At 37.7% G+C, this 24,914-nt stretch overlaps 2 protein-coding genes and 2 pseudogenes across 4 annotated transcripts; 1 reads left to right on the top strand and 3 right to left on the bottom strand.

Moving 5' to 3' along the window:
- Positions 1-5,624: 5,624 nt before the first annotated feature.
- On the bottom strand, positions 5,625-7,743 carry LOC148723031 (uncharacterized; annotated as a pseudogene).
- A 703-nt stretch (positions 7,744-8,446) lies between these two features.
- Positions 8,447-9,209, bottom strand: LOC111319489 (uncharacterized; annotated as a pseudogene).
- A 3,718-nt stretch (positions 9,210-12,927) lies between these two features.
- LOC148723029 (uncharacterized) lies at positions 12,928-24,596 on the top strand. Of its 2 annotated transcripts, XM_088733254.1 has the most exons (6): positions 12,930-13,055; positions 16,379-16,491; positions 20,177-20,225; positions 22,433-22,498; positions 23,581-23,695; positions 24,290-24,596. In XM_088733254.1, the coding sequence occupies exons 1-5, from the start codon at positions 13,036-13,038 to the stop codon at positions 23,657-23,659; spliced, it is 327 nt and encodes a 108-aa protein (XP_088589380.1). In that variant the 5' UTR covers positions 12,930-13,035; the 3' UTR covers positions 23,660-23,695; positions 24,290-24,596. The 2 variants fall into 2 exon arrangements, with proteins under 2 accessions (XP_088589381.1, XP_088589380.1); XM_088733255.1 differs by lacking the exon at positions 22,433-22,498 and having other exon boundaries at positions 12,928-13,055.
- LOC148723030 (uncharacterized) lies at positions 14,159-23,229 on the bottom strand. 2 transcript variants are annotated; one of them, XM_088733253.1, is made up of 12 exons: positions 22,730-23,229; positions 21,781-21,863; positions 21,251-21,337; positions 20,616-20,703; positions 20,252-20,327; positions 19,705-19,851; positions 19,448-19,573; positions 18,996-19,031; positions 18,480-18,543; positions 17,955-17,986; positions 16,540-16,582; positions 14,159-16,093 (listed from the first exon to the last, which is right to left on the bottom strand). In XM_088733253.1, exons 1-12 carry the CDS (start codon positions 22,810-22,812, stop codon positions 15,849-15,851), a joined length of 1,110 nt encoding a protein of 369 aa, XP_088589379.1. In that variant the 5' UTR covers positions 22,813-23,229; the 3' UTR covers positions 14,159-15,848. The 2 variants fall into 2 exon arrangements, with proteins under 2 accessions (XP_088589379.1, XP_088589378.1); XM_088733252.1 differs by lacking the exon at positions 22,730-23,229 and having other exon boundaries at positions 17,955-18,001; positions 21,781-21,954.
- Positions 24,597-24,914: the final 318 nt, after the last annotated feature.

Below are 24,914 nucleotides of genomic sequence, written 5' to 3'. Positions count from 1 at the left end.
TTGCTCAAATCGATCGTAGTAGGTGTGCAACTTCTTTTTGTCGTCATGTGTGAGGTTTTGCCATGTGTTGAAGATACATCTTCCTTTCTAACCACTCCAGATTAAAATATGACTACATTTCTCTGCATCTGAGCGTGATTTTAGAGGTCCCGAAAACATTAATTCAGCGTGTTGTTTGAAACGCCTCCAATTCTCTCGAAGATTGTCGCCAATCCATTGCATTTTCGGTACATCGACGCCGCTAAGTGCCATAGTTTTACACCTGGTACCATGTAATGACTCTGAGTGGGTTGCTAAATGAATTCATTCCAATGATTAAGACTTGACTTACACGATAACTCAACTACTGACCCGAGCACGTGGAACGCTCTCTGGCACACTCAATAAGGCGCATGCTCACTCATTTGCATAAATGCATCTCGTTACACCATGAACTAAGAGGTGACTAAAACTAAGAGTATTCAAACATTTCTAATACTTTTAATACTCTCTTAGATGGCATTAAGATATCTAATCACCTTAGAGATTAGATGTAGGTCGGTTTAGCAGTGTAAAAAATGTGTTTGTATATACTAAAACAGTAGATATCGTTGAGGGTACGTTCTGATTAGTAAGTAAGTAAGTAAGTAAGACTTTATTTAACGAGGGTAACATGTGACAGTAATGAAACTGATAAACTAATGGCCCTCGAAAATTAAAATTCGGAAAAAAAAGGAATTGTAACAAACGTAACAATATTAGGAATAAATTAAAATAAAATAATTAACCTATATACATCATAAAATATTTAAAAATATAAAAAAAAATTATAGGAATAATTTGCTAAGAATTTGATTATCTAAAATTATTTTAAAAAGGGAACGCTTAAAACGTTTTACACTGGTACTCCGTTTGATGTCCACACTCAATTTATTCCATTCTTTCGTGGCTCGCACAGCAAACGCTCGACCCCCTTCAGAACTTCTCTTAAAACGCGGACACATTAAGTTTAAATTACAGAAACGGGTTTGTCTATTATGAGTGTCAGAGTTTCTGATAAGAATATCGTTTATATATTGCGGGGTATTTCCATTAAGCCTTTTGTAGGTTAGAGCGCATCGGTTGACGCATGACTCAGCATAAAAAGGAACCCACTTTAAGGTGTTAAATAAGCCGACAGAAGGTGCTGTTCTTTCGGCATCAAGGATAATTCTAGCCGCACGTTTTTGAAGACGCAGGACTTTGAAAAGATTTTCTTTACAGCAAGAAGTCCATGTCGTGCTAGCGTAAAGCATTATAGGTTTAATGATCGTAGAGTAGTATATGTCACGTTGATTGCGTTTCAGATAAGGACTTATGTGACGAAGGAGTCCAATACGTTTCGCCAACTTTTTGCATAACTCCTCAATTTGGCGATTAAATGAAAGATCCTGATCCAATGTTATCCCAAGTAGTTTGAAATCAGTAACATGTTCGATATTGCTTTCATTCAAGCTAACATCTATTGAGGCGAGAAGGTTGCGCAAACGTTTGCCTGTTACCAGCATGGACTTCGTTTTCTGAGAGTTAATGAACATTTTGTTTCGTGCTGACCATTCATCTAAACGTTTGAGATCTTGATTTAAAGCCTGTGTCAGATGAGGAACATTTTCCCAGCTAGAGCATTTTGATAAAGTTGTGTCGTCAGCATAAACGTCTAGTGTTGAATCACGTATACTTAAAGGCATGTCATTTACAAACAATAAGAAGAGAATGGGTCTTAAAATTGATCCTTGAGGTACTCCTTGTAGCAACTGCTTACTGGTAGAACAGCAGCCATTTATACGCACATATTGTTTTCTTCCAGTGAGATATGACCCAAACCACTTTAATGATATATCGTTTGCTCCATAAATAGATAGCTTCTTAAGTAAAAGCTCGTGATTTATCACGTCGAAAGCCTTTCTAAAATCGACAAAAGCTAAGCCAGTTACCATATTATTATCCATATTAAAGAGCAGTTCATCAGTTAATTTAATCAGTGCCGTTTCCGTGGAGTGATTAGGACGAAAAGCTGACTGGAGGTTGTATAGCAAATCATAGCTGTGCAGGTGTTTGCGGAGAGATGTTGCAACGTGTCGTTCAAGGATCTTAGAAAGAACGGGTAATACAGAAATTGGTCGATAGTTGCTTGTGTCTTCACGAGAGCCACTTTTAAATAAGGGAGTAATTTGAGCGGTTTTCCATGACGAAGGGAAACATCCAGTGGAGATGGAAAGATTCATAAGGCGACAAAGGGGGTGGACCAGAACAGATGCCGCTAACTTAAGCACCTTCGCACTAAGGCCGTCACATCCAATTGCCTTACTTGAAGGGATCTTTTTAATGAGATCAAGCATTTGCGTCTCAGTAATAGGTGGTATTTCAAAGGATTGATTGCCTGACTTTGACTTTACAAATTCGTAGAGAGCCAGATCATCAGAAACTAAGTCTGCGACGTGCTGACTGTCAGGGGTAATCTGTGAAGCAATGTTGATAAAAGCGTCATTCATATTTTCAGCAATTTCTTGTTTATCTGTTACGACGCCATTCACCATAATTAATTGTCTGATAGAAATTGGGTCATTCTTGACACCGCTGATTGGCTGTTCAGACGACGAATATCCTTTGTTATCCACCTCCAAACTGTTAGCACGGGATTTAAATCGGAAAATTTTGTAATCGTTGCAGGAATAAATGAATTAAAATCATATTTTATGCTATATCATATCACTGTTTTAAAATATATGAAAACAACTATTTTCCTCAGTGTCAGTGGTCAGCATTAGATAGTTACCTCCCCTTTTCGCGGCTCGGTAAATACCCAGTAGTACCTTACTTCACTTCGGTAAATAGTTATTGATTATTAGATGGTAATGTTAGGATGTTGACACCTTTGTTGGTGATTTTTTAAAACTGGTGGTTTCTGTTGCTTGAGGCTCATGAGTCGATCTTGACACAAAACAAAAGAGAACGTTAATTGTAGAAACTCTTGCAATCAGAGTTAAGAGCTTTCATATGAAATACCTCGTTTTATTATCCAACTACATTCCATTGAGTACAAATAACGCCCTAGACGAGTACAAATACCACGCGGTATTTGTACTTCAGATTACCCGTTAGACAGGTTTTCTCGCATCGCGCAAGCGAATGATTGGTTCGAAGTTATGAAAAAAAAATATGACGGACAATTTGAATCACATTTCTGACAACGAAGAGTTGGAATGGCTGGCAAATATAGATCCAAGTTTATTAGATAAATCGAAAGAAGAGAAACAGTTAGACGACCTGGAAATTTCTTCATTTAGTAAAGAAAATAGAAACAGCAACATGACGAGGCGCCGATTCCGTTCCGCTTCGCATACTTCTGTTAAGCACTCCCCGTAAATAAATATCCGCGAAATTCGCTCGCGCTGAAATACCAATTGGGCGTGTTGAATAATAAATAACGTATTAGACGTTTTTTGTGCAGTATCGCTGAGTATTTTTACTCGTTTTTTTTATTTTGACTCGCCCTACGGGCTCGTAAAAACACGGCACAACTCGTAAAAACACTCAGCGATACTACAGAACAAAACGCCTAATAAGATATATGTATGATTGTTACTTTTTCCGCTACACGCTTATAAATAATTGGTTCATGCATCAGCATCGGAATCAATCTAAAATATATCGTCCTTCGACCAAAACAAACTCAAATGAGATAACAACAGTTGAAACGCTTATTCCTAGGTTGAAAAAAATGTTATTTTTAGGTACAATGTACTTTGTCTTTATTTGGCTGTTTAATTGGTTTCTCTTTTTCTTTCCGTGTACTTTTTTTCCGAGGGTGGATGGGGGCTTCAAGTGTGACATCCGACGCATACTGTGTAGTAGACTAGGTAAATATTTGATATCCATATTTGAACGAATTAATTCCTACCTTCTGAGAGTAACTTATGCGGTCTTCAGTTTTAACATTCGTCAATTGTGTTCTAAGTTTGCTGTCGTTCTTGTTGCTAACGATTGGCCAGTTGACGCGGGTCTTGTCGTTTCCTCGATGAAAATGTCTTCTGTCTGTGAAACCATGGAACAATCTAGAATGAAAATATGATCACGAGTTACTATGTTCAAAATTAAAGTCCGCTAATGCCTATTTATTGCCTACTGAGATTCGTACTTTGGTGGACATTGATTGGCATGATTATTAACGAGGACACGGCGTGGCCTAGTGGCTAGGGTGGTTAGGGTGGTTAGGGTGCTGGACTTGTAATGCAGTGTCCCGGTTTCAAATCCTCCACCCTGCCACTCACTGGACTTGTTCTCGGTTGCCTCTAGTTAAAATCCTCGGCTGCGCTCTGTAAATAGCCCACTGGTCTGCCTCCAGCTGGTGGGGATTTTTAAGCACCTACTTAGTATACATTGTGGCTGAAAAGTCCCTGAGGAGAAGCTTCACTTTACGTATATCTTTTACGTATTAACTTACTAAATTGCTTTTCACATAGATATCCTGGATTGATGCCATACATTTTTCCTTGGCATCCTATGTTGTTATGCCTTCTATTGCATAGCATCTCTACGCAGTTTTCTATGTTATGATTATTGGGTTCTCCTTTAATCCAACGCCATGGTCCAGGTGGCGTCTCGCTGATGCTTTTACTCAACCAGCACCACGTATGAGATCCGTGAACCATTTCCAAGCCAGTAAACTAACGCCTCTTTGTTCGCCTGAGTTTCGCGCTCAATTTCTTGACGAAGTTTCATTCTTTTTCGGTTTCCATAGAGACAAGTGAACTAAGATTTAATTCGCTACATTTTTTTATGGCTCCCTTCCAACCATCGTTTTCTTCGTGGAAATAATACTTGGAGCAGATCATAACTACTACTTTATGGGAAGCCGACCGACTAAAGAGAAAGAAACGAAAAACAAGGAAACATTATCTGATCGTTCATTGTAAATCCTCATAAATAATTAAATAATACTTTATGCTTCTCGCTCGTTATCTTAAACTAACTTAACGAGGGGTGACGCATAGCCAAGATCGAGCTCTGTTTGCTGGGAGCAAGTAATGAAACTGAGATCGAGAGTTCTGCCATAGATTGGCCACAATCGGGGACGTTTATTTTCTAACAAGTCAACTGAATCACATAATCTTAAGTAGTAACTTATCTCCAGCAAAGGTGAGGGCAAACCTGCCAAAGCCCTGTGCGAGAAACAAGCAATGGTCGCCCCACCCTAAACCATGGCGATGTGCCATGAACGAAAACTAGTTAAAAGAGGCAACCAAGCCGCCCCCTGCTCAACTGGTGCCCAATGAGAAAACAAATATTATATCACTTAATAGTAAATAAACACCTGATAATCGAGAGAGACAAGACTGAGACAATTGGCCCCTGCTCAAGAGTTCAGTGCCATCTCTCCAGTCTAAATACTAACACAAAAGTGCGTATTATCCTGAATGAGGATTAAACACAGCCCTTGGAAAATTGGCCCCTGCTCAAAAACCCCTGCGCTGAATTTGATTTTTTTTTAAATAAATGAATAAATGGCTTATCTCTCTTTGAAGGTCGGTAGCGTGCAATAATTTGGCCGCTGCTCAAACGAGACTGCACCACATCGTGCATTGTAGGCATATGGTACCCAGCTGCTAGTTTGAACCTATAGAAGGTGCGCGAATGAGAAAGGCATTAGATTTCCATCTCCCAAAGGTCTTAATCTGGGCATCGGACATGCCCTTGGAAGCTGCCCAGGATGCTGCCACGGTGCAAAAACTTTGATATTTATAGCTTGACACGTCCAGATCACAAAAACCAAGTGAATCGGCTAAAGCCTTAGTAAAAAAAATTGCGCGAAATTGGAGAGAGATCTGGCCAACAAAATAGTGGACCAGGAGAGGTTCCCCTTAACTTTAAGTATGTAAGTAATAGATTGACAGGGCAAACTGCTTGGGCCTGATAAATAAAAATATTCAGAGGTTGTACTGGATTACTATGCTTATAATGTATTGACGTGAGCTTAATTGCATCAATGCTATCCCCGTTGGTTTTTATGAAACTAGCCTGGTTAAGAAATGTTAAATTCTCGTTAGTTTGATTTGGTTGACATGTGATCTCGCCGATCCTTAATTCAGCAAAAGGCAATAGCATACATACCCTGCAACAGCTTCCTTGTGTAGAGTGCTGACTGTGTGTAAACACAAGAAGAAATGATGTTTTCAAGAATTGGTAAAGAAATTGGGAAACCTGAGTCTCTCAAAGGATTAAGTTTACTATAACCCCTTACTGTTAGCTGTATTATTTTTTTTTTGTCGGGTCAGGTAATCCCGCCAATAGATAAGGAAAGCCTAAAGCTGAAATGTAAGTCAATACTGTAGATAAAGCATACTTTTGCTCTGCTAGATATGTAATAAACAAGGCCAAATGCTCAGTTAAGATTGGAAAAATTGGTCCCTGGATTTGTAACTTATCTGTCAGAAAGTGTCGGTACAGATACCAAAGCCTATGGTAAATGCTCAAGGAAGTGGTGCTCAAACTTGCTTCAAGCAATTGTGTTAAAATATCTCCCAGTTCTCTGGTGGCAGGTGCACCGGCAGAGGGGTTGGCTCTGGGTTCATACTCGGTGCCAGGGCTTTGAATTTCTCGACTTACAATCGAGATAGAGTATCAGCTAGTATGTTCCGTGCACCTTTTATATGTCGAGCCCTAAATAGAATGTTGTTTCTAAGACAAATGAGCACTAGGGTGCGGGGCAAGCTTAGCAGTTTTGTTTCTTTTGCTGTCGGTGATGCAAACAGTGCTTTCATTATCTGTTATGAAAACAACTCTTTTGTTTTTTAACTGGCTGCACCACACGCTTAAACGAATGGGCGCGCTATAAAAGGAGAGGTGCCTTAGGTACCTCTGGACCAATTGTCAATCAACCGTCGTGTGGTGCAGAACTTTAAGAGTGAAGTCAGCTTGAGCTATAGCGAATCCTAACCAGTGAACAGCGGGCGCATTCCTCGCAATGTTTTCATCACAATACAAGAATTTTTGAGATTTGTATTTCCTTCCTCCAATGGAAACTGTCTTTATTTGTGGCGGTAAATTTGAAATCGAAGTAATAAGTGGTTCACACGTTACATCATTGCCACCATGCTGGTGGAAGTAAACATCTCATTAGCTCCTTTTTTTCGTGTACCAGGCACCTAAGGGACCTCTCCTTTTATAGCACGCCTTCGTGTTTAAGCCTAAAACTATTGGAAAAAATTCCAGGAAGCTAATATGGTGGTCCTTCCAAGAGTCTGGCCATGCACCGTATGCCCACTGTTTTCCGAAAATGAGACCGTAACCACTAGATCGTGCTGAATCAGTGTAAAAGGGTAAGCTGTAAGAAGAGGCCAAGTCATCCTCAAGGAAAGATTATTTTCCATTGAAAGAGCTCATGGAGGTTTCCCAAATCCGTAAATATTTTTTGGCTTCACTTGTTAAGCGTATGAAATGATGAAAATGCTTAATTCCAATGGTAAGATTGATCAGCCTCCGAAGAAAAACTCCCCGTGGAGTTACAACTGAGATTGCAAAATTTAATAAGCCAATCAGAGATTGGAGCTCCTTCAGTGTGACTTTCTTCCTCCCAAGCAAACTACGAATTGCCAACAAACATTTTTTAACTTTTTCATGAGGCAGCATAGCTTCATTTCTACTAAAATCTACTTCAATTCCAGAAAAGGTTAAGACAGGAGAAGGGCCCTCAGGTTTTTTCTGGTGCCGTAGGCACTCCCGCATTCTCACAAATTGTCAAAAATTTTTGAAGGCTAGTTTTACATATGTCTAAGGATTCAGCTGCAATTAAAAAATCATCCAGAATATGAATAAAATGTGGGATATCGAGTTTGTTACGTGCAACCCATTCCAAAGCAGTACTAAGCATCTCAAATGTTCTACATGAACTAGCTAGTCCCATTGGCAAGCAGCAATGTACATAATAATTACCCTTCCAGTGCATACCTAATAAACATTAATCAGCAGGGTTTACTGGGTTTATACGGAAAGCACTCCTAACATCAGTTTTAGCCAGATGGCAGTTTGGTCCTATTTTCTTTATCATTTTTACAGCATCATCTACTGATACATGGTGCACTCAACATAATTCTGATGGAATCAATTCATTCACTGAACCTCCGCATGGATAAGAGAGGTGGTGTATCATGCAATATTCACCTGGCTGTTTTTTAGGAATGACCCCCAAAGGGGAATCTTCAAGTTATAAAATGGGGGCTGAACAAAAGGGCCCCGAATTCGCCCCTCACAAATTACCTTGTCCAGCTTACGGTCAAAAATCTCTGGGTTTTGCAGTGCTGATTGCAGATTCGATGAAAATCTGCCCTGTTGTGTTCCTTGAAAATTTAAACGAAAACCATAACCAAAATCTAATAGTAGCTCCTAAGAAATTTGAGCATCATAGCCTTCTAAATAAAATGCCAGCTTCTCAACCAGAACTGGTGTTGGGAGTGCTCCTGCTGTTGGAGACACGTTTTTTCTCTTGCCCTGCAGACTGCTTTGGTGATTGGAATTTGGCAATGGGATGAGACTGCCCACATCGGAAACACTGGTGTTTAAAGGAACATCCAGGGCACTGTACTCCCCTATGAAATTTCCAACAATACCCATTGGGAATATAGATACCCTCACGCCTAGCTCTCTTTCGATAGTTAGTGGGCTTGTCCCGAAAGGAATGAGATCTTAACCAGAGCTCGGAATGAATTTGATCCCATGGGGTACTCTGGGATTGCCGAAGTTTATGAAAGTTATCGTAAAATTTCCAGTTCGCCCCCAGGGTAGCAATGACAGAACCATATTTCATCAGTGCAGGGGTGTCTTTTGGGGATCTCTCTTTATAAATTGCAACGTATATCTGAAACTTTAATGTCCACAGCTCAATACTATGCAAATTGTGCATCTTCGCATTTGGAGCAAGCACCACTGACGGCTGCCTCCCCCTCTTTTTTGTTTCGAATTTGATCGTATACTGATCATCAGCTGTATTACTTATGTTGCTCTTGAGTAATAGGGAAAAATCGATAAACTCATGAGCCCATATTTGGTTTTTAACTTTCTCTGGCACTATGTTCCTAAGAGGAATTGCTTCTGAGAAGACAGAGTTCTTACTGGTAGATGCTTTTTTCCTGATTGCCAATCACGTTGTCAATCATCCTCTGCACAGTTTCTTGGACAGCACCTGATGCTTCCATATCTGACTGAACCTCTGCGCTGCAGTCATTCCTGAACCTCTGCGCTGCACAGGAACACAGGAACTGCAGATTCCTCGAGTTGACGGCACCGTAAATCTCAGCTGCTGTGAGTGATGTGGCCTTCCACTCAAGGCATCGGAAAGGATTTCAGAGCAGTTATACCTATTGGTTGTATTTTACATCGTAACTGTTTTGTTCTGTTTCTTTAAACACGAAACTACATATAGCACAAGTATTGGCTGCGTTCGATTTTTAGTACCCTATTTAAGCTTATAACGTAACTGAGCGTGAAACCTTCAAAACTCGGACTGCATGACCATTTCGGGTTCTCTTTGATGAGGATTTTCGTCTCTGCTCACTTTTTAATGGTTGGACATAGTAGAAATTGGCAGATAGCGTGACGGCTTTACCTCAGCTCCGTGCTCTATACTCTGATAGAGCACGATCTTTCAACTAATGACTGCGTGCTTTCTATCCAAACTTTATTATAATTTTACTTTTCTCCCTTTCCCACCTTAAAATTTCTGGAACCCGCCCATTTCGACCAACTTACACCGAAGGCTCGTCATCTCCAGGGGAACAGACCCCGTAATCTCAGCTACTTTGATAAAGTTTTATAGATAAATTATAAGGAAGCCCCCTTCAAAAATCGATTGATTCGTGACTAGGAGCAAACCTGAGAAACAAATTATTCCACCAAATCACAAGACCACTCCACAATTTCTTGCTAGTGACAGTATCAGGTGTTATGTTTCTTGAACAGACAATTGTTTCGGGAAGCACCAGTCCCCTTGGTACAAAAGCTGTTACTATACGAGGGAAGACGTCAACTGAACAAGATATCCCTGATGTATCAGGTAAATTAAAGGATATGTAAAAGAACAATTCTTTTTTTTATGAAGTAGCAGAAGTGTTTGTTTCGATTCTGTTTGTTTGTTTGTTTGTTTTTTTTACTATCATTGTTTAGTTCGTCTGTTTACTTGTATGTTTTTGTTTGTTTGTATGTTTGTTTTTTGTTATCAAAGCAAAATAGATTTCTTTGAATTTCATAGTGATTTTCCTTGTTCATTCTTACGTTTAAAGTCTGTTTTTGGGCTTGAAAATTGGACAGGTGGTAAAGAATTCAGTGTTAACAGCCAAGAGCACTATTAAGGTTTAAGCATATCACGATTCAGTGTTATCAAAGATTCAAAAGTATCGATGCCTTAAATCCAGGATCTTCAACAAATGTCTTCACCCCTACCACGGCAAAATCAACAGACGAAGTCCTTATGGAAAGAAACAGCAGTTTTTCTCCTACAGTAGTAGCTGCATCTTTAGGCGCAGTGCTCTTCGTAGTGTTGATCATTCTTATTGTAGTCATATTGCTATGGCGAAAGAAACTTCAGGGAGAAGGTAAATACTCTCTAAGGGTTCATTAAATCATTGTTATGATTATTATGATTATAATGGTAATTATTATTATTTTTATTATTACATACATACATAAATACATTTTATTGTGTTTTGGGATAAAAGTACAGCAACATGCCTGCGGGTAGCTAAGCTAATCTAGGCGGGTCATGTTTACAGGAAATAGATACAACTAAATGCAGCTAAAAGTAACAAGAGAACTAAAAAGCTAGAATTGACAACAATGATTAGAGACTACTGATAAACTAATGATATTACTAATAAATGACAACAGTCTTGACGGGAGATTACTGATGCATTAAGCGATATAATTGAATACATATCAACTGATCAATCGAGAGGAAGTTAAATTCGACTTAACTTTTTGAACGATTTCTGGAAGATCAATGTGACCATCTTCTAAAGCTAGGATCTCAAAAAGTATTTGTTTTAATTTCCTCTTGAAGACATTTTTTTGAAAGTTTTATAAAAGATACAGGCATTTCAATCCATGTTTTTGTTCCGACTCTAGAAAATGAATTCACTTGAATTGAGTGTCTGGAGCTTTGTACGTAAAAGTTATTAGAGGCAGAGGATCGAGTATTATAAGAATGAATGTTAACAACATACCCTGTTATACCATCCCCTATAACGGTAGGTACACTCCCTGAGACGATGATTTTATTTGATGAAACATAATTTACAGGGAGTGAGAATGGTTGGCCAGGAAAGCCTGAAAAAAATTAATGTAATGAAGAAGATGAACTAAATTAAAACAAACAACTGAGGTAAACATCTTATATGTAGATATCAACAAATCAAAATAGAAAATAAATTTATAGATAGGATTAAAAAAGATGGACATTTGAAACCATTTATTTGCACGGTAGTAACGATGAGCTAAATTCACATGTAGCAGGGGTTTCGATAGCATTCGGGTGGTGGGTAGATTCACCCGACTGTGAGGCGCTGGGGCACCGTGACTACGCTTGAGTGCTTTAAATTCACTTGTATCTATGGAGCTCTGTCATTTTTATTAGGAGCCCAAGCTTTACTTTTGCTTAACCGTGCATGATGAGAAAATGAATCAGAAATCTGTGCTGATGACGCTATGATATCGTTGTTTGGAAAAGTACCAAGTAAAGGTGAGGGACAACCTATAAAAACAGTAATGTAAATTACAGTCGCCCAAGCCTCTATAATAGATCATGAAATTATATACAGTCGCCTACCAGGAGCTCGACCACATAAATAGACCCAAATTATAGGTTGAAAAGCCATTAACGCAAACCTAACATAAGGAAGGCTATAAAGTAGTTCGAATGGATCCCCTATTAAAAAAATACATGTCCAGTGACAGTGCAAGTTCGACCGCCTTCAGTGTATGTATTCCTCTGAAGTCTTCAACCAGTTCGTTATAATTATATATATATATATATATATACATATATACATATATACATATTGTGGGAGGAAAAAGACAAGTAAACTACAAGTTCATCCCTACAAGCCTGTTTCGTGGTCGCCCACTCATCAGGGGATTTAATGAGAATAAACTTTACCATTGCTTATATACAATATAATTTGCATGATCTAACTAGTCTAATTTATGCAGCGCGAAATTGACAGTTTAGTTGTTGCGTAGGAGGGCTTTGCTTCTGTGGCGGCATGAAGACACGAGTTCATTACGTTTGTTCAGTGTTGATAGTTCGGGCCGGCAGATGATTAGGAATTTTTCTTTAAGGCAGGGGTTACATCTTTTAGTTGAGCTGTTCTACGGTGAGTGCAATTGATCTTATAAATCGTTCCCTTAAGATCAATACGATTGTTCCGACTGCCAAGCCTCCTACATCGGTGAGACTGGCAGAAACCTCACAACAAGACTGACTGAACACAGACGGGCGACGAGGAAAGGTGATGTCAGCAATCACATTGCTGAACACCATCGACTTACCAACCACAACATTGACTGGGACTCTGCGCAATGCCTAACCTACAGCACTGACTATTTTCAACGACTGACTCTGGAAAGCTGGTTTACTAACTTAGAACAGACGGATCATTCACGGTTTCCGGGAAACGAGCCCAAAAGCACCTGATCAAAAACGACCACGATTCCTCGTTTTGCCAAGCTTCGACATACGAGCCTCGATTATCCAATCGAGCCTCGATTTTGCAATCGTGCCTCGATTTTGCAATCGTGCCTCGATTTTGCAATCGAGCCTCGATTTTGCAATCGAGCCTCGATTTTCCAATCGTGCCTCGATTTTCCAATCGAGCCTCGATTTTCTAATCGAGGCTCAATACGGGAGGGAGCCTGGGGTGAGCGAGAGTGGTCATGTTCCAGCAAACTTGTCGTCGCGAACTCAGGACTTTTTTGAAATTTTAAAAAGAACGCGAGAGGGAGAAAGAATATTTTTACGCTGCTAAAGAGATGGAGGAAATGGTCCTAAGGTAAGCATTGGTTTCTTCTGGTACATTGTTTTACCGGAGGGTGTTTGTTCCTACTTGCTGCTTCATAGTTTTCGGTTACGTAAGCTCGATAGATTTTCGCGTTCCTATTTTAATTGGTCATTTTTAGCCTAAAAAGGAAGTTCAACATAACTCTTAGGAAATGTTAAAATGGTTTGGACAAAAAAGACTGAGTAGAGGATGAGTAAAACTAACATTCCGGCACCAGAATTCAAGACAGTCACGCGTATGCATAGCTACCAGCTGACATTCATATTAGTGGGAATGGAAAAAAACAAAAGCAAAATTTTCTCATCTTGCAAACGAATGGTAAGAAGAATAATGTTAACTATACTTATGTCCATTTTCCAAGACCATAATAGCTCAGCAGCATTTCATGGAACATGTGAAAGTGTGGTGGGATACTATAATTTTTTTGAAGCTAAATTTGTTATCCAATTTTGTGTTTCACTCATTCTATTCAGATAATTTTGTGAAACACAATCATACTTTGATATTTTTATAGCAGAGGAATCTATTTTAAATCAAAATTGACTAAATGTTCACAAATGAATGAACGTTGGAGGTTTTTAAAGAAACTGTGGTGCTGTGTCAGTGGGGGTAGATTAATTAAGATGAAATTGTAAACTGGCCACCCTGAAGATTCAAAAAGCTGACGTTTTGAGCATTAACCCTTTGTCAGAGTTAAGGGCCAATACTTGAAACTTCAGCTTTTTGACTCTCTACAGTACAGTGGCTAATTTATAATTTCAACTTAGTTGATATAACCAAATTAAATGTTGACTAGTAAGATTAACATGGACTTGACAATTAAGTTAAAAGAAATTAATTCTTATGAATTAATTTGATAGTTCAGAACAAATAAGATTCCTAAAATGTTAAATATTAACTTTGTAATAGATCCACCAAACTAATCAACTGTAAAAGCTATGACACAACTGCAACAGTTCACTTTTAACAAAATAATCAAGTGCTTGTTGAGCTGACCTTAATTTTCATATAGCCTGACCTAGCGCACTTTATTGACTGAAAAAAAAAACCTTAATCCTTATCTGCGATCATGACTAAAAAAAAAAAGCAAGACATTTTTGATATTAGTAACTGAATTGAATATTTTAATACCTATTAATTTAATAAATACAAGTTGATTTTACCATAGTAAATAATAAACTTAACATCAAATCTGCCATGTTTGTTGTTTAAGTTGAACCTGCTCTACATGAAATAAAATATCAAAATATCCACGGGTAAATTAAAATAAAGGTGTGACTAACTAGGGACATTTTTTTGGTTTGCATGCTTATGGATCATCTTCAAAATATGAACGAGTTTTAACTTCTTGCCACAATTTTTTATATATACATATATATGTATGTACTGTATAATGTAATTTTAACTTTGCCTACTCTTCAGTGCAAGGCAAGAATTAAGCCAAGGGGTCCCTACTCTAGATATTAAATCACTGTGCTCTCACCCAAGGAAGCCAATTTCACACCTTTCAGTAAAGTAAACATGGTTGTGGTTAAGGTTTATAGTTTCATAGAAGCCTAAATTTTTGCACTCTTTTAGAAGTCTTCTATATTGCATGTGCAACATCAACTATTAAATTCAAATCATAACTAGTTCCAGTATTCGATCTAGTTCATGTTTTTGTTTCATTTATTTGGAATATTCTATTCTGACACTAAATGAAATGGTTGTGGACTCTTACTGATGTAAAAACAGACTAAAAAACAAAGAAACAAACAAAAAGCAAGTTACCTCATACAGGTATATATTAAGCACTTCCAAAGCAGCTGGCAATAATTAAAGAAAACCAAAAAAAAAAAAAAAAATGTGCTTACTATCCTTAGATGAGGGCACAATATTAAGATGACTAGCATTTCAGATTACGTGGGTATGAGTACAATTTTAGTATGAGCCTACTTAGACATTTTGCATATGTTGATTTACTGATCGTTTGATGCTTCATTTGTTGTCTTTGTTCTTGTGTTTATGTTTTGTTATGAAACAAGGACAAAAGCTTAGTGTTTTTCAAGCAAAAGAGAATGGCAGTTGAACCCGGAAACATGATTTGAAGTTCAATCAGTTACTTGGGGTCAGAAAGCATGAAATGAAAAATATATTTTGCTGTTTTTTTACATCGTATATTCAAGATTGGTCTGTAATTTTTTAAAATAAGGATTCCACTTTATGATGAATTGTTTACCACAATAAACAACTAAAACCTTGAAAAGCATAAAGACTCTGACATACTGGTGATGGTTTGAATGATGTCAGTTCTTGGAAGTTTGAAGATCATAGTTTGACCCAGACCATTTGCTTTTCAAATGACCCAATATAAAATGTCATGCAATACATATGACCCACTTTGACTAAATTCTAAACTGAACACTTTTAGTTCCTTATAACACCAACCATATTTACATTAGGAACTGAAGTTTTGGGCTCTACACTTGTTGTTTATCATCAAAACAAAGAACATTTTTAACTTGTTGCTTTATAGCAGCCTCTATTGAACAAATTTTGAAGGACTCTAGCCAGCCTCTACCATTTTTGATGACCATGAAAATATGTGAAATATATGGGAAAGTGAAATTTTATTGCATTGTCCCAAGTTGTGTTTCTGGAAGTCTTTTAAATTACCCTAAGCAGTTTGATTGTGCATTTTTATATTTGGATCTGCTCTACATGAAATAAAATATGAAAACATCCACAGGTAAACAGAAACAAAGGTGTGGCTGACAAGGGTCCTTTTAAAGTCTTTTTAAACTTTTAACATTCTGGGTGATTTTCCACCATTGGCTTTTTTCTTTTTGAGGTTGTTCTCCTGTCCTTCTTTTTCCTTTTCCTTTCATGTTTAACATGTTCGTTCCCCTCTTCATCTTTATGTTCCCTCTTTTTCTCTTCTTCTGTGTGCTCCCTCACTTCGTCTTCTTTCTTTTGCTCCTTTTTCTCTTCTACTTTCTTCTCCTCCTTGTTGATGTCTACACAACTTTCCTCTATTTCTTGTCCTTCTTCTGGGGAAAAAGTTATAATTTTAGACATTGTAGGCTGACCAGTAATTTTCTTTTTCTTGCTGTTGACTCACAATCATATATTTCTCTGATAATTATATTGTCCCAGTTTGGAGGGAAATGCTTTATAGATTGCCAGGTTAAGTAGGGGCCTTAGTTAAAAGGGTCAGTAGGAAATTTCCATAATCCATGGTCTCCAGGTCAAGAATATACATTTCCATGTTCTTTCAATATCTTCTAATAGAGTCTAATCATTTTGTTCAACCTTCTGATTAAATTCTTTTGTAGCTCTAATGACATCCTTATGCCATGTTATCCTCTAAAATGCAGTAGGATGCCAGTGGATCAACTATCATCAGAGATGGCCACTTTTACCAACATTAAAATCAGTATCCTTACTGGTTGGTAAAATACTGGTTATTTTACTTATTAGATAATATGCTTCTCACCTGCTTGTGCAAAAGTAATTCCAGATGTACCTGGTAGTGGTTCCTGAAACAAGATAAAAAGTAAAGGGAAGTATGCCATCCACAAGAGTCACGTGTAACTTACTTTTAACAACAAGGGACAATGGCAAAAACCAAGATGCCACTGCCTCAATCTCTTACTTTCCTTTATAACCATGACTATTATAACGTAGATATAGTATTATAAAATTAAATAGTCACTAATGAAATGTACATGAACTAATCTAATTACATGACCTCATATTTCAATGGCAAATTAAAATAGGGCATTCAATACCTTTACTAAACACACTTGGAAAATGATGTTACTAACATGATCTCTATTTACTTAGTTATTTAGGTTGATAAGTTGTTTACATTATAGCATGACCCTTATTTAAAACTATAGTGATAATAGATACTGTCAGTTGTTCCACCTTGCTGTTGTTAATATTATTTGGTCAGGTGTTGATGTTAGTGTTATGCAGGAGGAAGCCATGACAGTTCATTTTGTTCAGTTGTATGTATATTGACATATCTTAAATTATTTTGGTTAAAATGAGAACTAGATCACATGAAGATCATTAAGTAAGTCTGCACAAAATAATGCTTCTCGCAAAGAACCTTGTCCCAAGGGACCCGTCAGTCTGCCCCAAGTGTTGCGGCTCACGAAGAACCTCGTCCCAAGGGACCTTTAAGTCTGCCCCAAGTGTCGCGGCTCACGAAGAACCTCGTCCCAAGGGAACTTTCAGTCTGCCCCAAGTGTCGCGGCTCACGGAGAACCTCGTCCCAAGGGACCAGTCAGTCTGCCCCAAGTGTCGCGGCTCACGAAGAACCTCGTCCCAAGGGACCTTTCAGTCTGCCCCAAGTGTCGCGGCTCACGAAGAACCTCGTCCCAAGGGACCCGTCAGTCTGCCCCAAGTGTCGCGGCTCACGAAGAACCTCGTCCTAAGGGACCTTTCAGTCTGCCCCAAGTGTCGCGGCTCACGAAGAACCTCGTCCCAAGGGACCCGTCGGTCTGCCCGAAGTGTCGCGGCTCACGAAGAACCTCGTCCCAAGGGACCTTTCAGTCTGCCCCAAGTGTCGCGGCTCACGAAGAACCTCGTCCCAAGGGACCTGTCAGTCTGCCCCAAGTGTCGCGGCTCACGAAGAACCTCGTCCCAAGGGACCTTTCAGTCTGCCCCTAGTGTCGCGGCTCACGAAGAACCTTGTCCCAAGGGACCCGTCAGTCTGCCTAAGTGTCACGGCCCACAAAGAACCTCGTCCCAAGGGACATGCGAGTTTTTTAAGTTTAAGTCAACTTTTTTTGGTCAATGATCTATGGAACATACAATGCAATATGTTATGGTAGGGTTTTCATAATGTAGCATACTACCAATAATTTTACGTGACATTTTAATGTGCACTACTTCCCTTACCTCATTTGTTTTGCTTGTGTTCGAATCTTCATCTGTCAGGAGGAGAACTAGTCTCAGTATGTAAAAATACACAATTTAATATACCTATATTTTACTATAATTGCTCAAGCAATACAGGTGATGATGATTTATCCAGTAAATTACAGAATTGTATGGCGACTCTCATTGTTTATCAGGTAACAAATATGAAATTAATAAGCCCTCAACACATAACTTAACATATGACCAGTATTGATTTTTGGCATTAAGGCAATTTCTTCTGAAATTTTTTAAAGAAAGATGTTATCTCTGTTTTTAGGAACATCATGTAGTCCTAATGTTTGTCCTTATTTTCTGCTTATTATCACTGAGCAAGGCAGATTACCTGTAATTTTCTTGTTGGGTTGCATTACCTTTGCTAAGACTGGGTCTGCTTTTCATGCATGTTCAGTATCATTTGAAGGTACTTCATTTTTATTCTTTACATTGTTTTTTTCATTTTTTGGTAATTACTAGTTTAATACATATAATATTTGTATTCCTCACCTAGTATTGTGGATGAAGGGTCACCCTCCAACTGCAAATCGGGAATATTTCCTTGGAATGTCACCTGCAGGCAAAATGAGGAAAGCCATCATGTGACCCAGAATTAACATTTCTTATTTCCTTACCATTAACAATTTCAAAATTTATGCTTAACTCTATGAATAAAACTCAGGTCATAACCCAAACTTTCAACCTGGGTATACAAAATGAATAGTCAAAAAAGATGATTTTGTCTTTTAATAATAATCAAACTGAAAAATTAGGCTGTGTGGAGAAAGAAACGGTTTATACTAAAGACTGGCTATGGTGATAAGAGCTTTCCAGTTTACTTCTTCAATAATACACATTCTTTTTTTCTGTTTTGATCACTTGTGCCATTTTGCTTCATGTCACACACTCATAGGCAGATAATTTGCAGCAAATTGACCAGTCCGAGCATACACTTTACTTAATATGTGGTGTTGTATCATACATTCAAAGATAAGTTGTTACTATGTGTATTCACTTTTTTCTAACCTCTGATCCCAGAAGGGATTTAATCTCTGCCTCATCCTGGATTAAAAAAAAAAAAACAAGTTAACAGAATCAAAGATAAGGTTTAATACATAAATTCCACAGTATTTACCAGGGTAGCTGTTTGAACACTTTACAACTGTGACGTTCAAACCTCATGCAGGCACATTGGTGAATATGCAAGCAAAAATCCCCTCAAAATTCATACTTGTATTATGTATCTCATAATGATTAATTTTGTGTGCTAAGAAATACCAGGAGATAGCATATCATTTGCCATATTTTTTCCACCACCTCTAAAAATCAGGATTAAAAGGGTATTTTGAACAAATTTGAATTCACCAAAGGCATTTCATTTGCCTTCTTGAAATAACACAAGTATATTTTAGACTCCAACTCCAGATTTCTAGTACTGTAGTTGTTATTTGTTTTATGCAATATTATTATTTACTTACTCTCTCATGAATATGAAGCACCTCTGGTCTCTCCAAGAGGTCTCCATGTTTTACCACTTCCCTACCTCTTTGGATAGAGAAGTGTAATGGGAGAGCATTGTTGGAGCCTGCCCAGTCATATACTTCCTATATCATTTAAACAGGAAAAAGGTTAGATTTCTTTTTATAAAAAGCTATCTGCCAATCACTGTATGTCTACATAATTTTACCAAAGTGCTATTTACAGTTTAATAATTTGTATCATTGTTTATATGTACCTGGAAGAAGGCACCTTTGATGAACTGGCGCTCTTCCTTGCCGTTTGAGTGGCGGAGGATGATTTTCACTTTCTCTTTTTTTTCTTCCGGACTGACATCTGTAACTCTGGCTTGTCGGGCTTTCCTTATCTTGCTTGATTCTTTAATCTTACAGAATAAATACATGACAACCTCAGTAATATTTCATTGATAATGTAGAAAAAAGATCTTGAAATTTCTGCTGCTAAGTCTTAAAAGAGAAAGTGGTAATTATAGCAGTTTTTTTGGTAACAAGTATTATTTATGTTGAATCACTTCATTTCACTCATTTCCTTTCCTGTTTGGGGATATGTCTCTGAAACTTGGGCCATACTTTGATGGCTGGTGCTTGTTTTGGCTCCTGAAGTCTTAAAGGAAGCCTTCTAAAAATAATCCTCATTTCATTGCCTGACTTTCTCCTAATGTGTTCTTTATTTTTGTTTATTTCCAACAGGTAATCATGCCACGATTGACATAATTGATATTGGCATTATTTGTGCTATGTAAGTATTTGGGAAAAGCTATTTACCTTGTCATCCTCTATTGCCTTTTGCAATGCACTCTCCTGCTCCTTCTTAGGTGAACAATCCTGCTCTAACCTCTCCCTATTGGAAACAATGAATAACTTATGGTGAATCTCACCAGTGTTCACTTTGATTTGCTGCATCTGTCTGGATAATCAAAACATATTAACCACATAATTTGCATACACCTAGGGTTTTTTAATGTTTGTTAATTGCGAACAAGACATTGCTTGATGTATGAATAACACATCAGACTTGAGCTATATGAGTTTATGAAAATTTTCTGTAAGATCATAAGGTTGTCAACGGGTAACAAGCTGGAAATAATTATTTCTACCTTTATCTTATCGAATATTAAAGATCTCTTACCATTCCCTTGTGAATGCATCCACAGCATCTGCTGCCCTTTTTACTGCATCCACCACATCTTCCTTTGTTGCCAATTTTAGGTTGTCTCCTTGTTATAAGAATCCAAAATACAACAATTTTGTTTCCAGCCATCTTTAAGTCAAATCAGATCAATATTAACCTATGATGTTCAATTTTTAAAAAGGGGCCAAAAAGACATATTAAAACAATTTACCAAAAAGTGGCAACATTTATGCAAGGTCAAACTGGTATGTAGGTAGTATACTGGTGCCTGATGATGGCTTGGGATATTGTACATGACTGCAAGTCAACCTTAAAATTAAAGAGTACATTATCTTTAAATTAATATAAGACTTAAGGTAAGGGAAGCGCTTTTAAAGCGATGGGAGTTTTTCCTCAAACTTCCTTATGTTTATTGTCTGTTTTGACTTGTGCCTACACATAGTGATGACATTTAAATTGAATGAGTACAGACTGACTTGCAGGCATGGGATCCTTTTCAAACATTCCAAACTGAACGTTATTTGCCAAGAAAAGCTTATTACTATTATCAATATAAAATTCCTTTCATTAACATTTACCAACCTTTTCAACAAATTGTATTTTGAGGCTATTTACATTCTTAAAATGCTCACCACAAAAACGCTCTATGAGGATAGGCTGAGAAGTTGTGGGTGCCATTATGAGTAAATCGGACCCAGCACTTCCAAATTTTCTTTTCACTGTCATAAAAAATAACATAAAATGGTAAGAAGAGTTTGAGAACATTGAAAATTATGGGCATTATTGCATCTATTATTGGTGCGTAGAGGTTGTTATGGGGCACTAAATATAGCATAAGGAAACACAACATAGACTAGAAGATAAGAGGATATTTTGATATACTCAGTACTACAGAAAGTAAAACACCCTATTATAAGTACATCCTGGAAGGGAACAGGAGATGTCAACATCCCGTAATAATGAAGAAACATATCTATGCACACACTCTTTACAGTACACAATATCAGTACTTCAGATGTATCCATTTTTAAATATTAGTAAAGTGTGAGAATTACATTACAATCTTGATGTTTAGCCATTAAGACTTAGGAAACTTTTTTAACTTTGACCTTTTTGTCTCGTATCTTAGTAAACATCCAAAACACGGATAGTAATTCAATACCTTCTCTCCCAGATCTGGATTTTTCTTTAGTTATCCAAAAGTATAAGTTTCCATGATTGACTCCGTGTAGAATATTCAGAATCCTGATGATTTAAGAGAGAGATAAACATATTTGATTACTAATTAAAATTATTTACTACTTAATGTGAAATATAGCATGCATGCATCATACAGTGGATATTAAAAATCTTGAATACCCTTTGTGATGTTTGTGAGTGATGTTTAAGCGTGATGTTTGTATTTCAAATTATAATGTAATTTACGTGTGATGTGCGATCCTCGCAGTAGATAGCGCTATTTACGCAATAGCGAAAATCAGACCTGAAAAAAATCAGGCCTGTACGGGACTCGAACCACTGACCTCTGCGATACTAGTGCAGCGCTCTACCAATTGAGCTAACAAGCCAACTGGGAGCAGGCTGTTAAGTTGATTCGTAATAAACCCGTGAAAGTGATAAATGAGATGCAATGAATATATAAAGTTCATATATTTTTGAACTGCGGTATTAGATACGTGTGATGTGCGATCCTCGCAGTAGCGCTATCTACTGCGAGGATCGCACATCACACGTATCTAATACCGCAGTTTAAAAATATATGAACTTTATATATTCATTGCATCTTATAATGTAATTTATGTTTGAAAACACAGAAACCAGTCAGTTGGAGTAACCTTCTATGTACAAAAAAATTGTCATGTGGGTACACATTGCACCAGGTAAGCATGGTCACTTTTGATGTCTCCATGTGTTTTTAAGTTATATACACAGAAAAGTTTAAAGGCACGGTTCATGCATATGTCTCTCAATAAGAAAAATTAACTATTATGAACTATGATATTAACCTATTTATTTTGTCACTGTGACTTAGTGTAATCGGAAGCTGTTTCTGCAGAGTGCAGCCTGCTTTTAGAGATAAAAATAACCTTTTATTAACTATTGATAGTCACCTTATCACATCAGGTATGTTGTCACCTTCTTGTAGGATCACTGTAAGCATGCTTCTCTGGTCAGACCTGGCCTGGTGACACATCTAGATACACAAATTTATAAATTAAAGTAGAGTTAGATTTAATGTTATTTCTTTTGGTGTTATGATGCAACACAGTGCATTGTTGCAATGCATGCATTAGGACTATATGTCACCTAGAGAAATTAAAGTTGACAGACAGTAACTGTAGTATACTTTTCCAAATGGGTCTGTTCCTCAGCAAGTGAAATTGACATATGACAAATGTGGCTTCACAAAAGTTTACAGGCTATTTTTATTTCAAATGTGACTGCTAATATATTTTACTTCTCATTAACTCAACACATTGACACCTAGGCATGCTAACTGTATTTATTTACAACAGTTTCCTTGAAAATTGCAAGCCATCCGGGCAAACATAACATCGCTATTTAACACAAACCTCCTCATATGTTAAGTTAAAAAAGATTGGTAGGAGAATATCCTCATGGGCTGATATGGGGGGGAGGGGTCATAGAGGAAAAATAAAAAAACCAGCATTTTGATGCTCTTTAATCATTCACCATGGTATTACCTGAGTCAACATTTACTGGGTTACTAGCTAAATAGCTCCTGCCGAGGTCACTGGTAGCCATGTCATCAAAAGCAGAAACACCATCTGTTCAAAAAAAAAAAACACAACACAGTTTTGAATTGTGTCACATCATAATCATATACAGGCAGATGGGTCACCTGCTTCCAGTCAAGATGCAAATGGAAGATTGAATAAAAAACAGTAACTAAGTTTATAACTAGTGTGCAAATCAATCAAACACTTGCATTCACTTGTAGGCAATGTCAAGTCCACTTGATTAACAACACCACTTGCCACCCTTGCTTCATCACTGGAAGTCCCTGGCTGGATGACTGAGTTTGTCACACTTGTTTGAGATGAGCTGGGATTTGGGTGAGTGGTTGATTGTTGAGAAAGCGAGGAAGGGTTGGAATTGAGCAGAGCAGAGGAAAGGGAGGTTTGGGATTGGTTTGTGGAGGGTGGGTTAGAATTAGGCTGAGCTAGGAAAATGGAGGGCTGGAATTGGTTGGTGGATGGTGGGTCTGAATTGGGCTGCTCAGGGTGATGGGAGGGATGGGATTGGTTTGTGGAGGGTGGGTTGGAATTGGGCTGAACAGAGGGAAGGGAAGGATGGTTGGGATTGGTAACTCCTGGTGTTGGTATGGACTCAGGGTTAGGGTTAGATCCTGAGATGAGAAATAAAACAAAGACTTTAAATCAGCCATTTGAATTACCATTAAAATAGTGGAAAGATGCGAGAATTACTAGTTTTTTATTGATAAATCTATGACAAACAAATATTGAAAATTTTTAAGAGGCAAAGATCCTTATTGCCAGTCGGCCAATCAATGGTAATGAACATTAAAAGGGTAAATATTGAAAAGTCAGAATTTAAATATCAAAGTTTTTATTTCTCAGCAGATTAATTGGGTTATGTTGTTGCTTTTGTCTTTCAAAGACCACTGGTGATTTTCTTTTTAATTGCAGCGAAAATGTATTTCCACTTCAAGGAGGCTGTTGTTTCCAGAACGCTGTTATTGCAATTCTAACAGGCATTCGTGGGTACTGCAGCCATATATTTTACTCCACTACAGTTATATTCATGTCAACATGCAAATTTGCTAAAGACCAGCCTTTGCAGCACAGTTATCTTGTGGCTTTGCCAAAATTGGCTTTTACTATCTTTACTTATGGGTCACATGACACAGATGTGTATGCACTCAATGCGATCTTTTGGTGCTGACTGCAATGACACAAACCCTTGATTGATTATTAAAGTTTACACTAACCTCCATTTCTCGGGTGTTGCAAAACCATGTATATGCGCCTGGAATTCGAACTCCCCTTGCCATAAATTCTAAATATTTCCTTGGCGTCTGGTATGCCTCTGTAAACTTTTTCCATTTTGCTCCCAAGGCTCGTAGACTTGTATAGACGAATTCTATGGAAAGGAAAGTTCAACATCGACACTACGTACAGTTTACAGTGGCTATATGAAATAACATTTGAATTCACTAAATAGTAAATAAAGTATGGGGCAAATCTAAATAGAGATGATCAATGATAAGTTTCTAGACTTGTTTGGCATGTAATATTCCAGTCCATATTCCCC

This window comes from Stylophora pistillata, chromosome 9, assembly GCF_964205215.1.
Source record: "Stylophora pistillata chromosome 9, jaStyPist1.2, whole genome shotgun sequence".
Classification (NCBI taxonomy): Eukaryota; Metazoa; Cnidaria; class Anthozoa; order Scleractinia; family Pocilloporidae; genus Stylophora; species Stylophora pistillata.
The sequence above is the reverse complement of the archived record's forward strand: the minus strand, read 5'-3'. Positions and strand labels throughout refer to the sequence as shown.

Bases quoted from the DNA above. Each gene is read 5' to 3' on its own strand.
- LOC148723029 (XM_088733254.1), top strand. From the start codon at position 13,036: ATGGAGGAAATGGTCCTAAG. The intron at 20,226-22,432 runs GTAAGTATTTGG...TTGAAAACACAG, and splicing joins ATTGGCATTATTTGTGCTAT to AAACCAGTCAGTTGGAGTAA. The intron at 22,499-23,580 runs GTAAGCATGGTC...ATTCACTTGTAG, and splicing joins GTGGGTACACATTGCACCAG to GCAATGTCAAGTCCACTTGA.
- LOC148723030 (XM_088733253.1), bottom strand. From the start codon at position 22,812: ATGTGTCACCAGGCCAGGTCTGACCAGAGAAGCATGCTTACAGTGATC. The intron at 19,574-19,704 runs GTACATATAAAC...TAAATGATATAG, and splicing joins TCAAAGGTGCCTTCTTCCAG to GAAGTATATGACTGGGCAGG. The intron at 18,544-18,995 runs GTTAGAAAAAAG...TTTTGCCTGCAG, and splicing joins AATCCCTTCTGGGATCAGAG to GTGACATTCCAAGGAAATAT.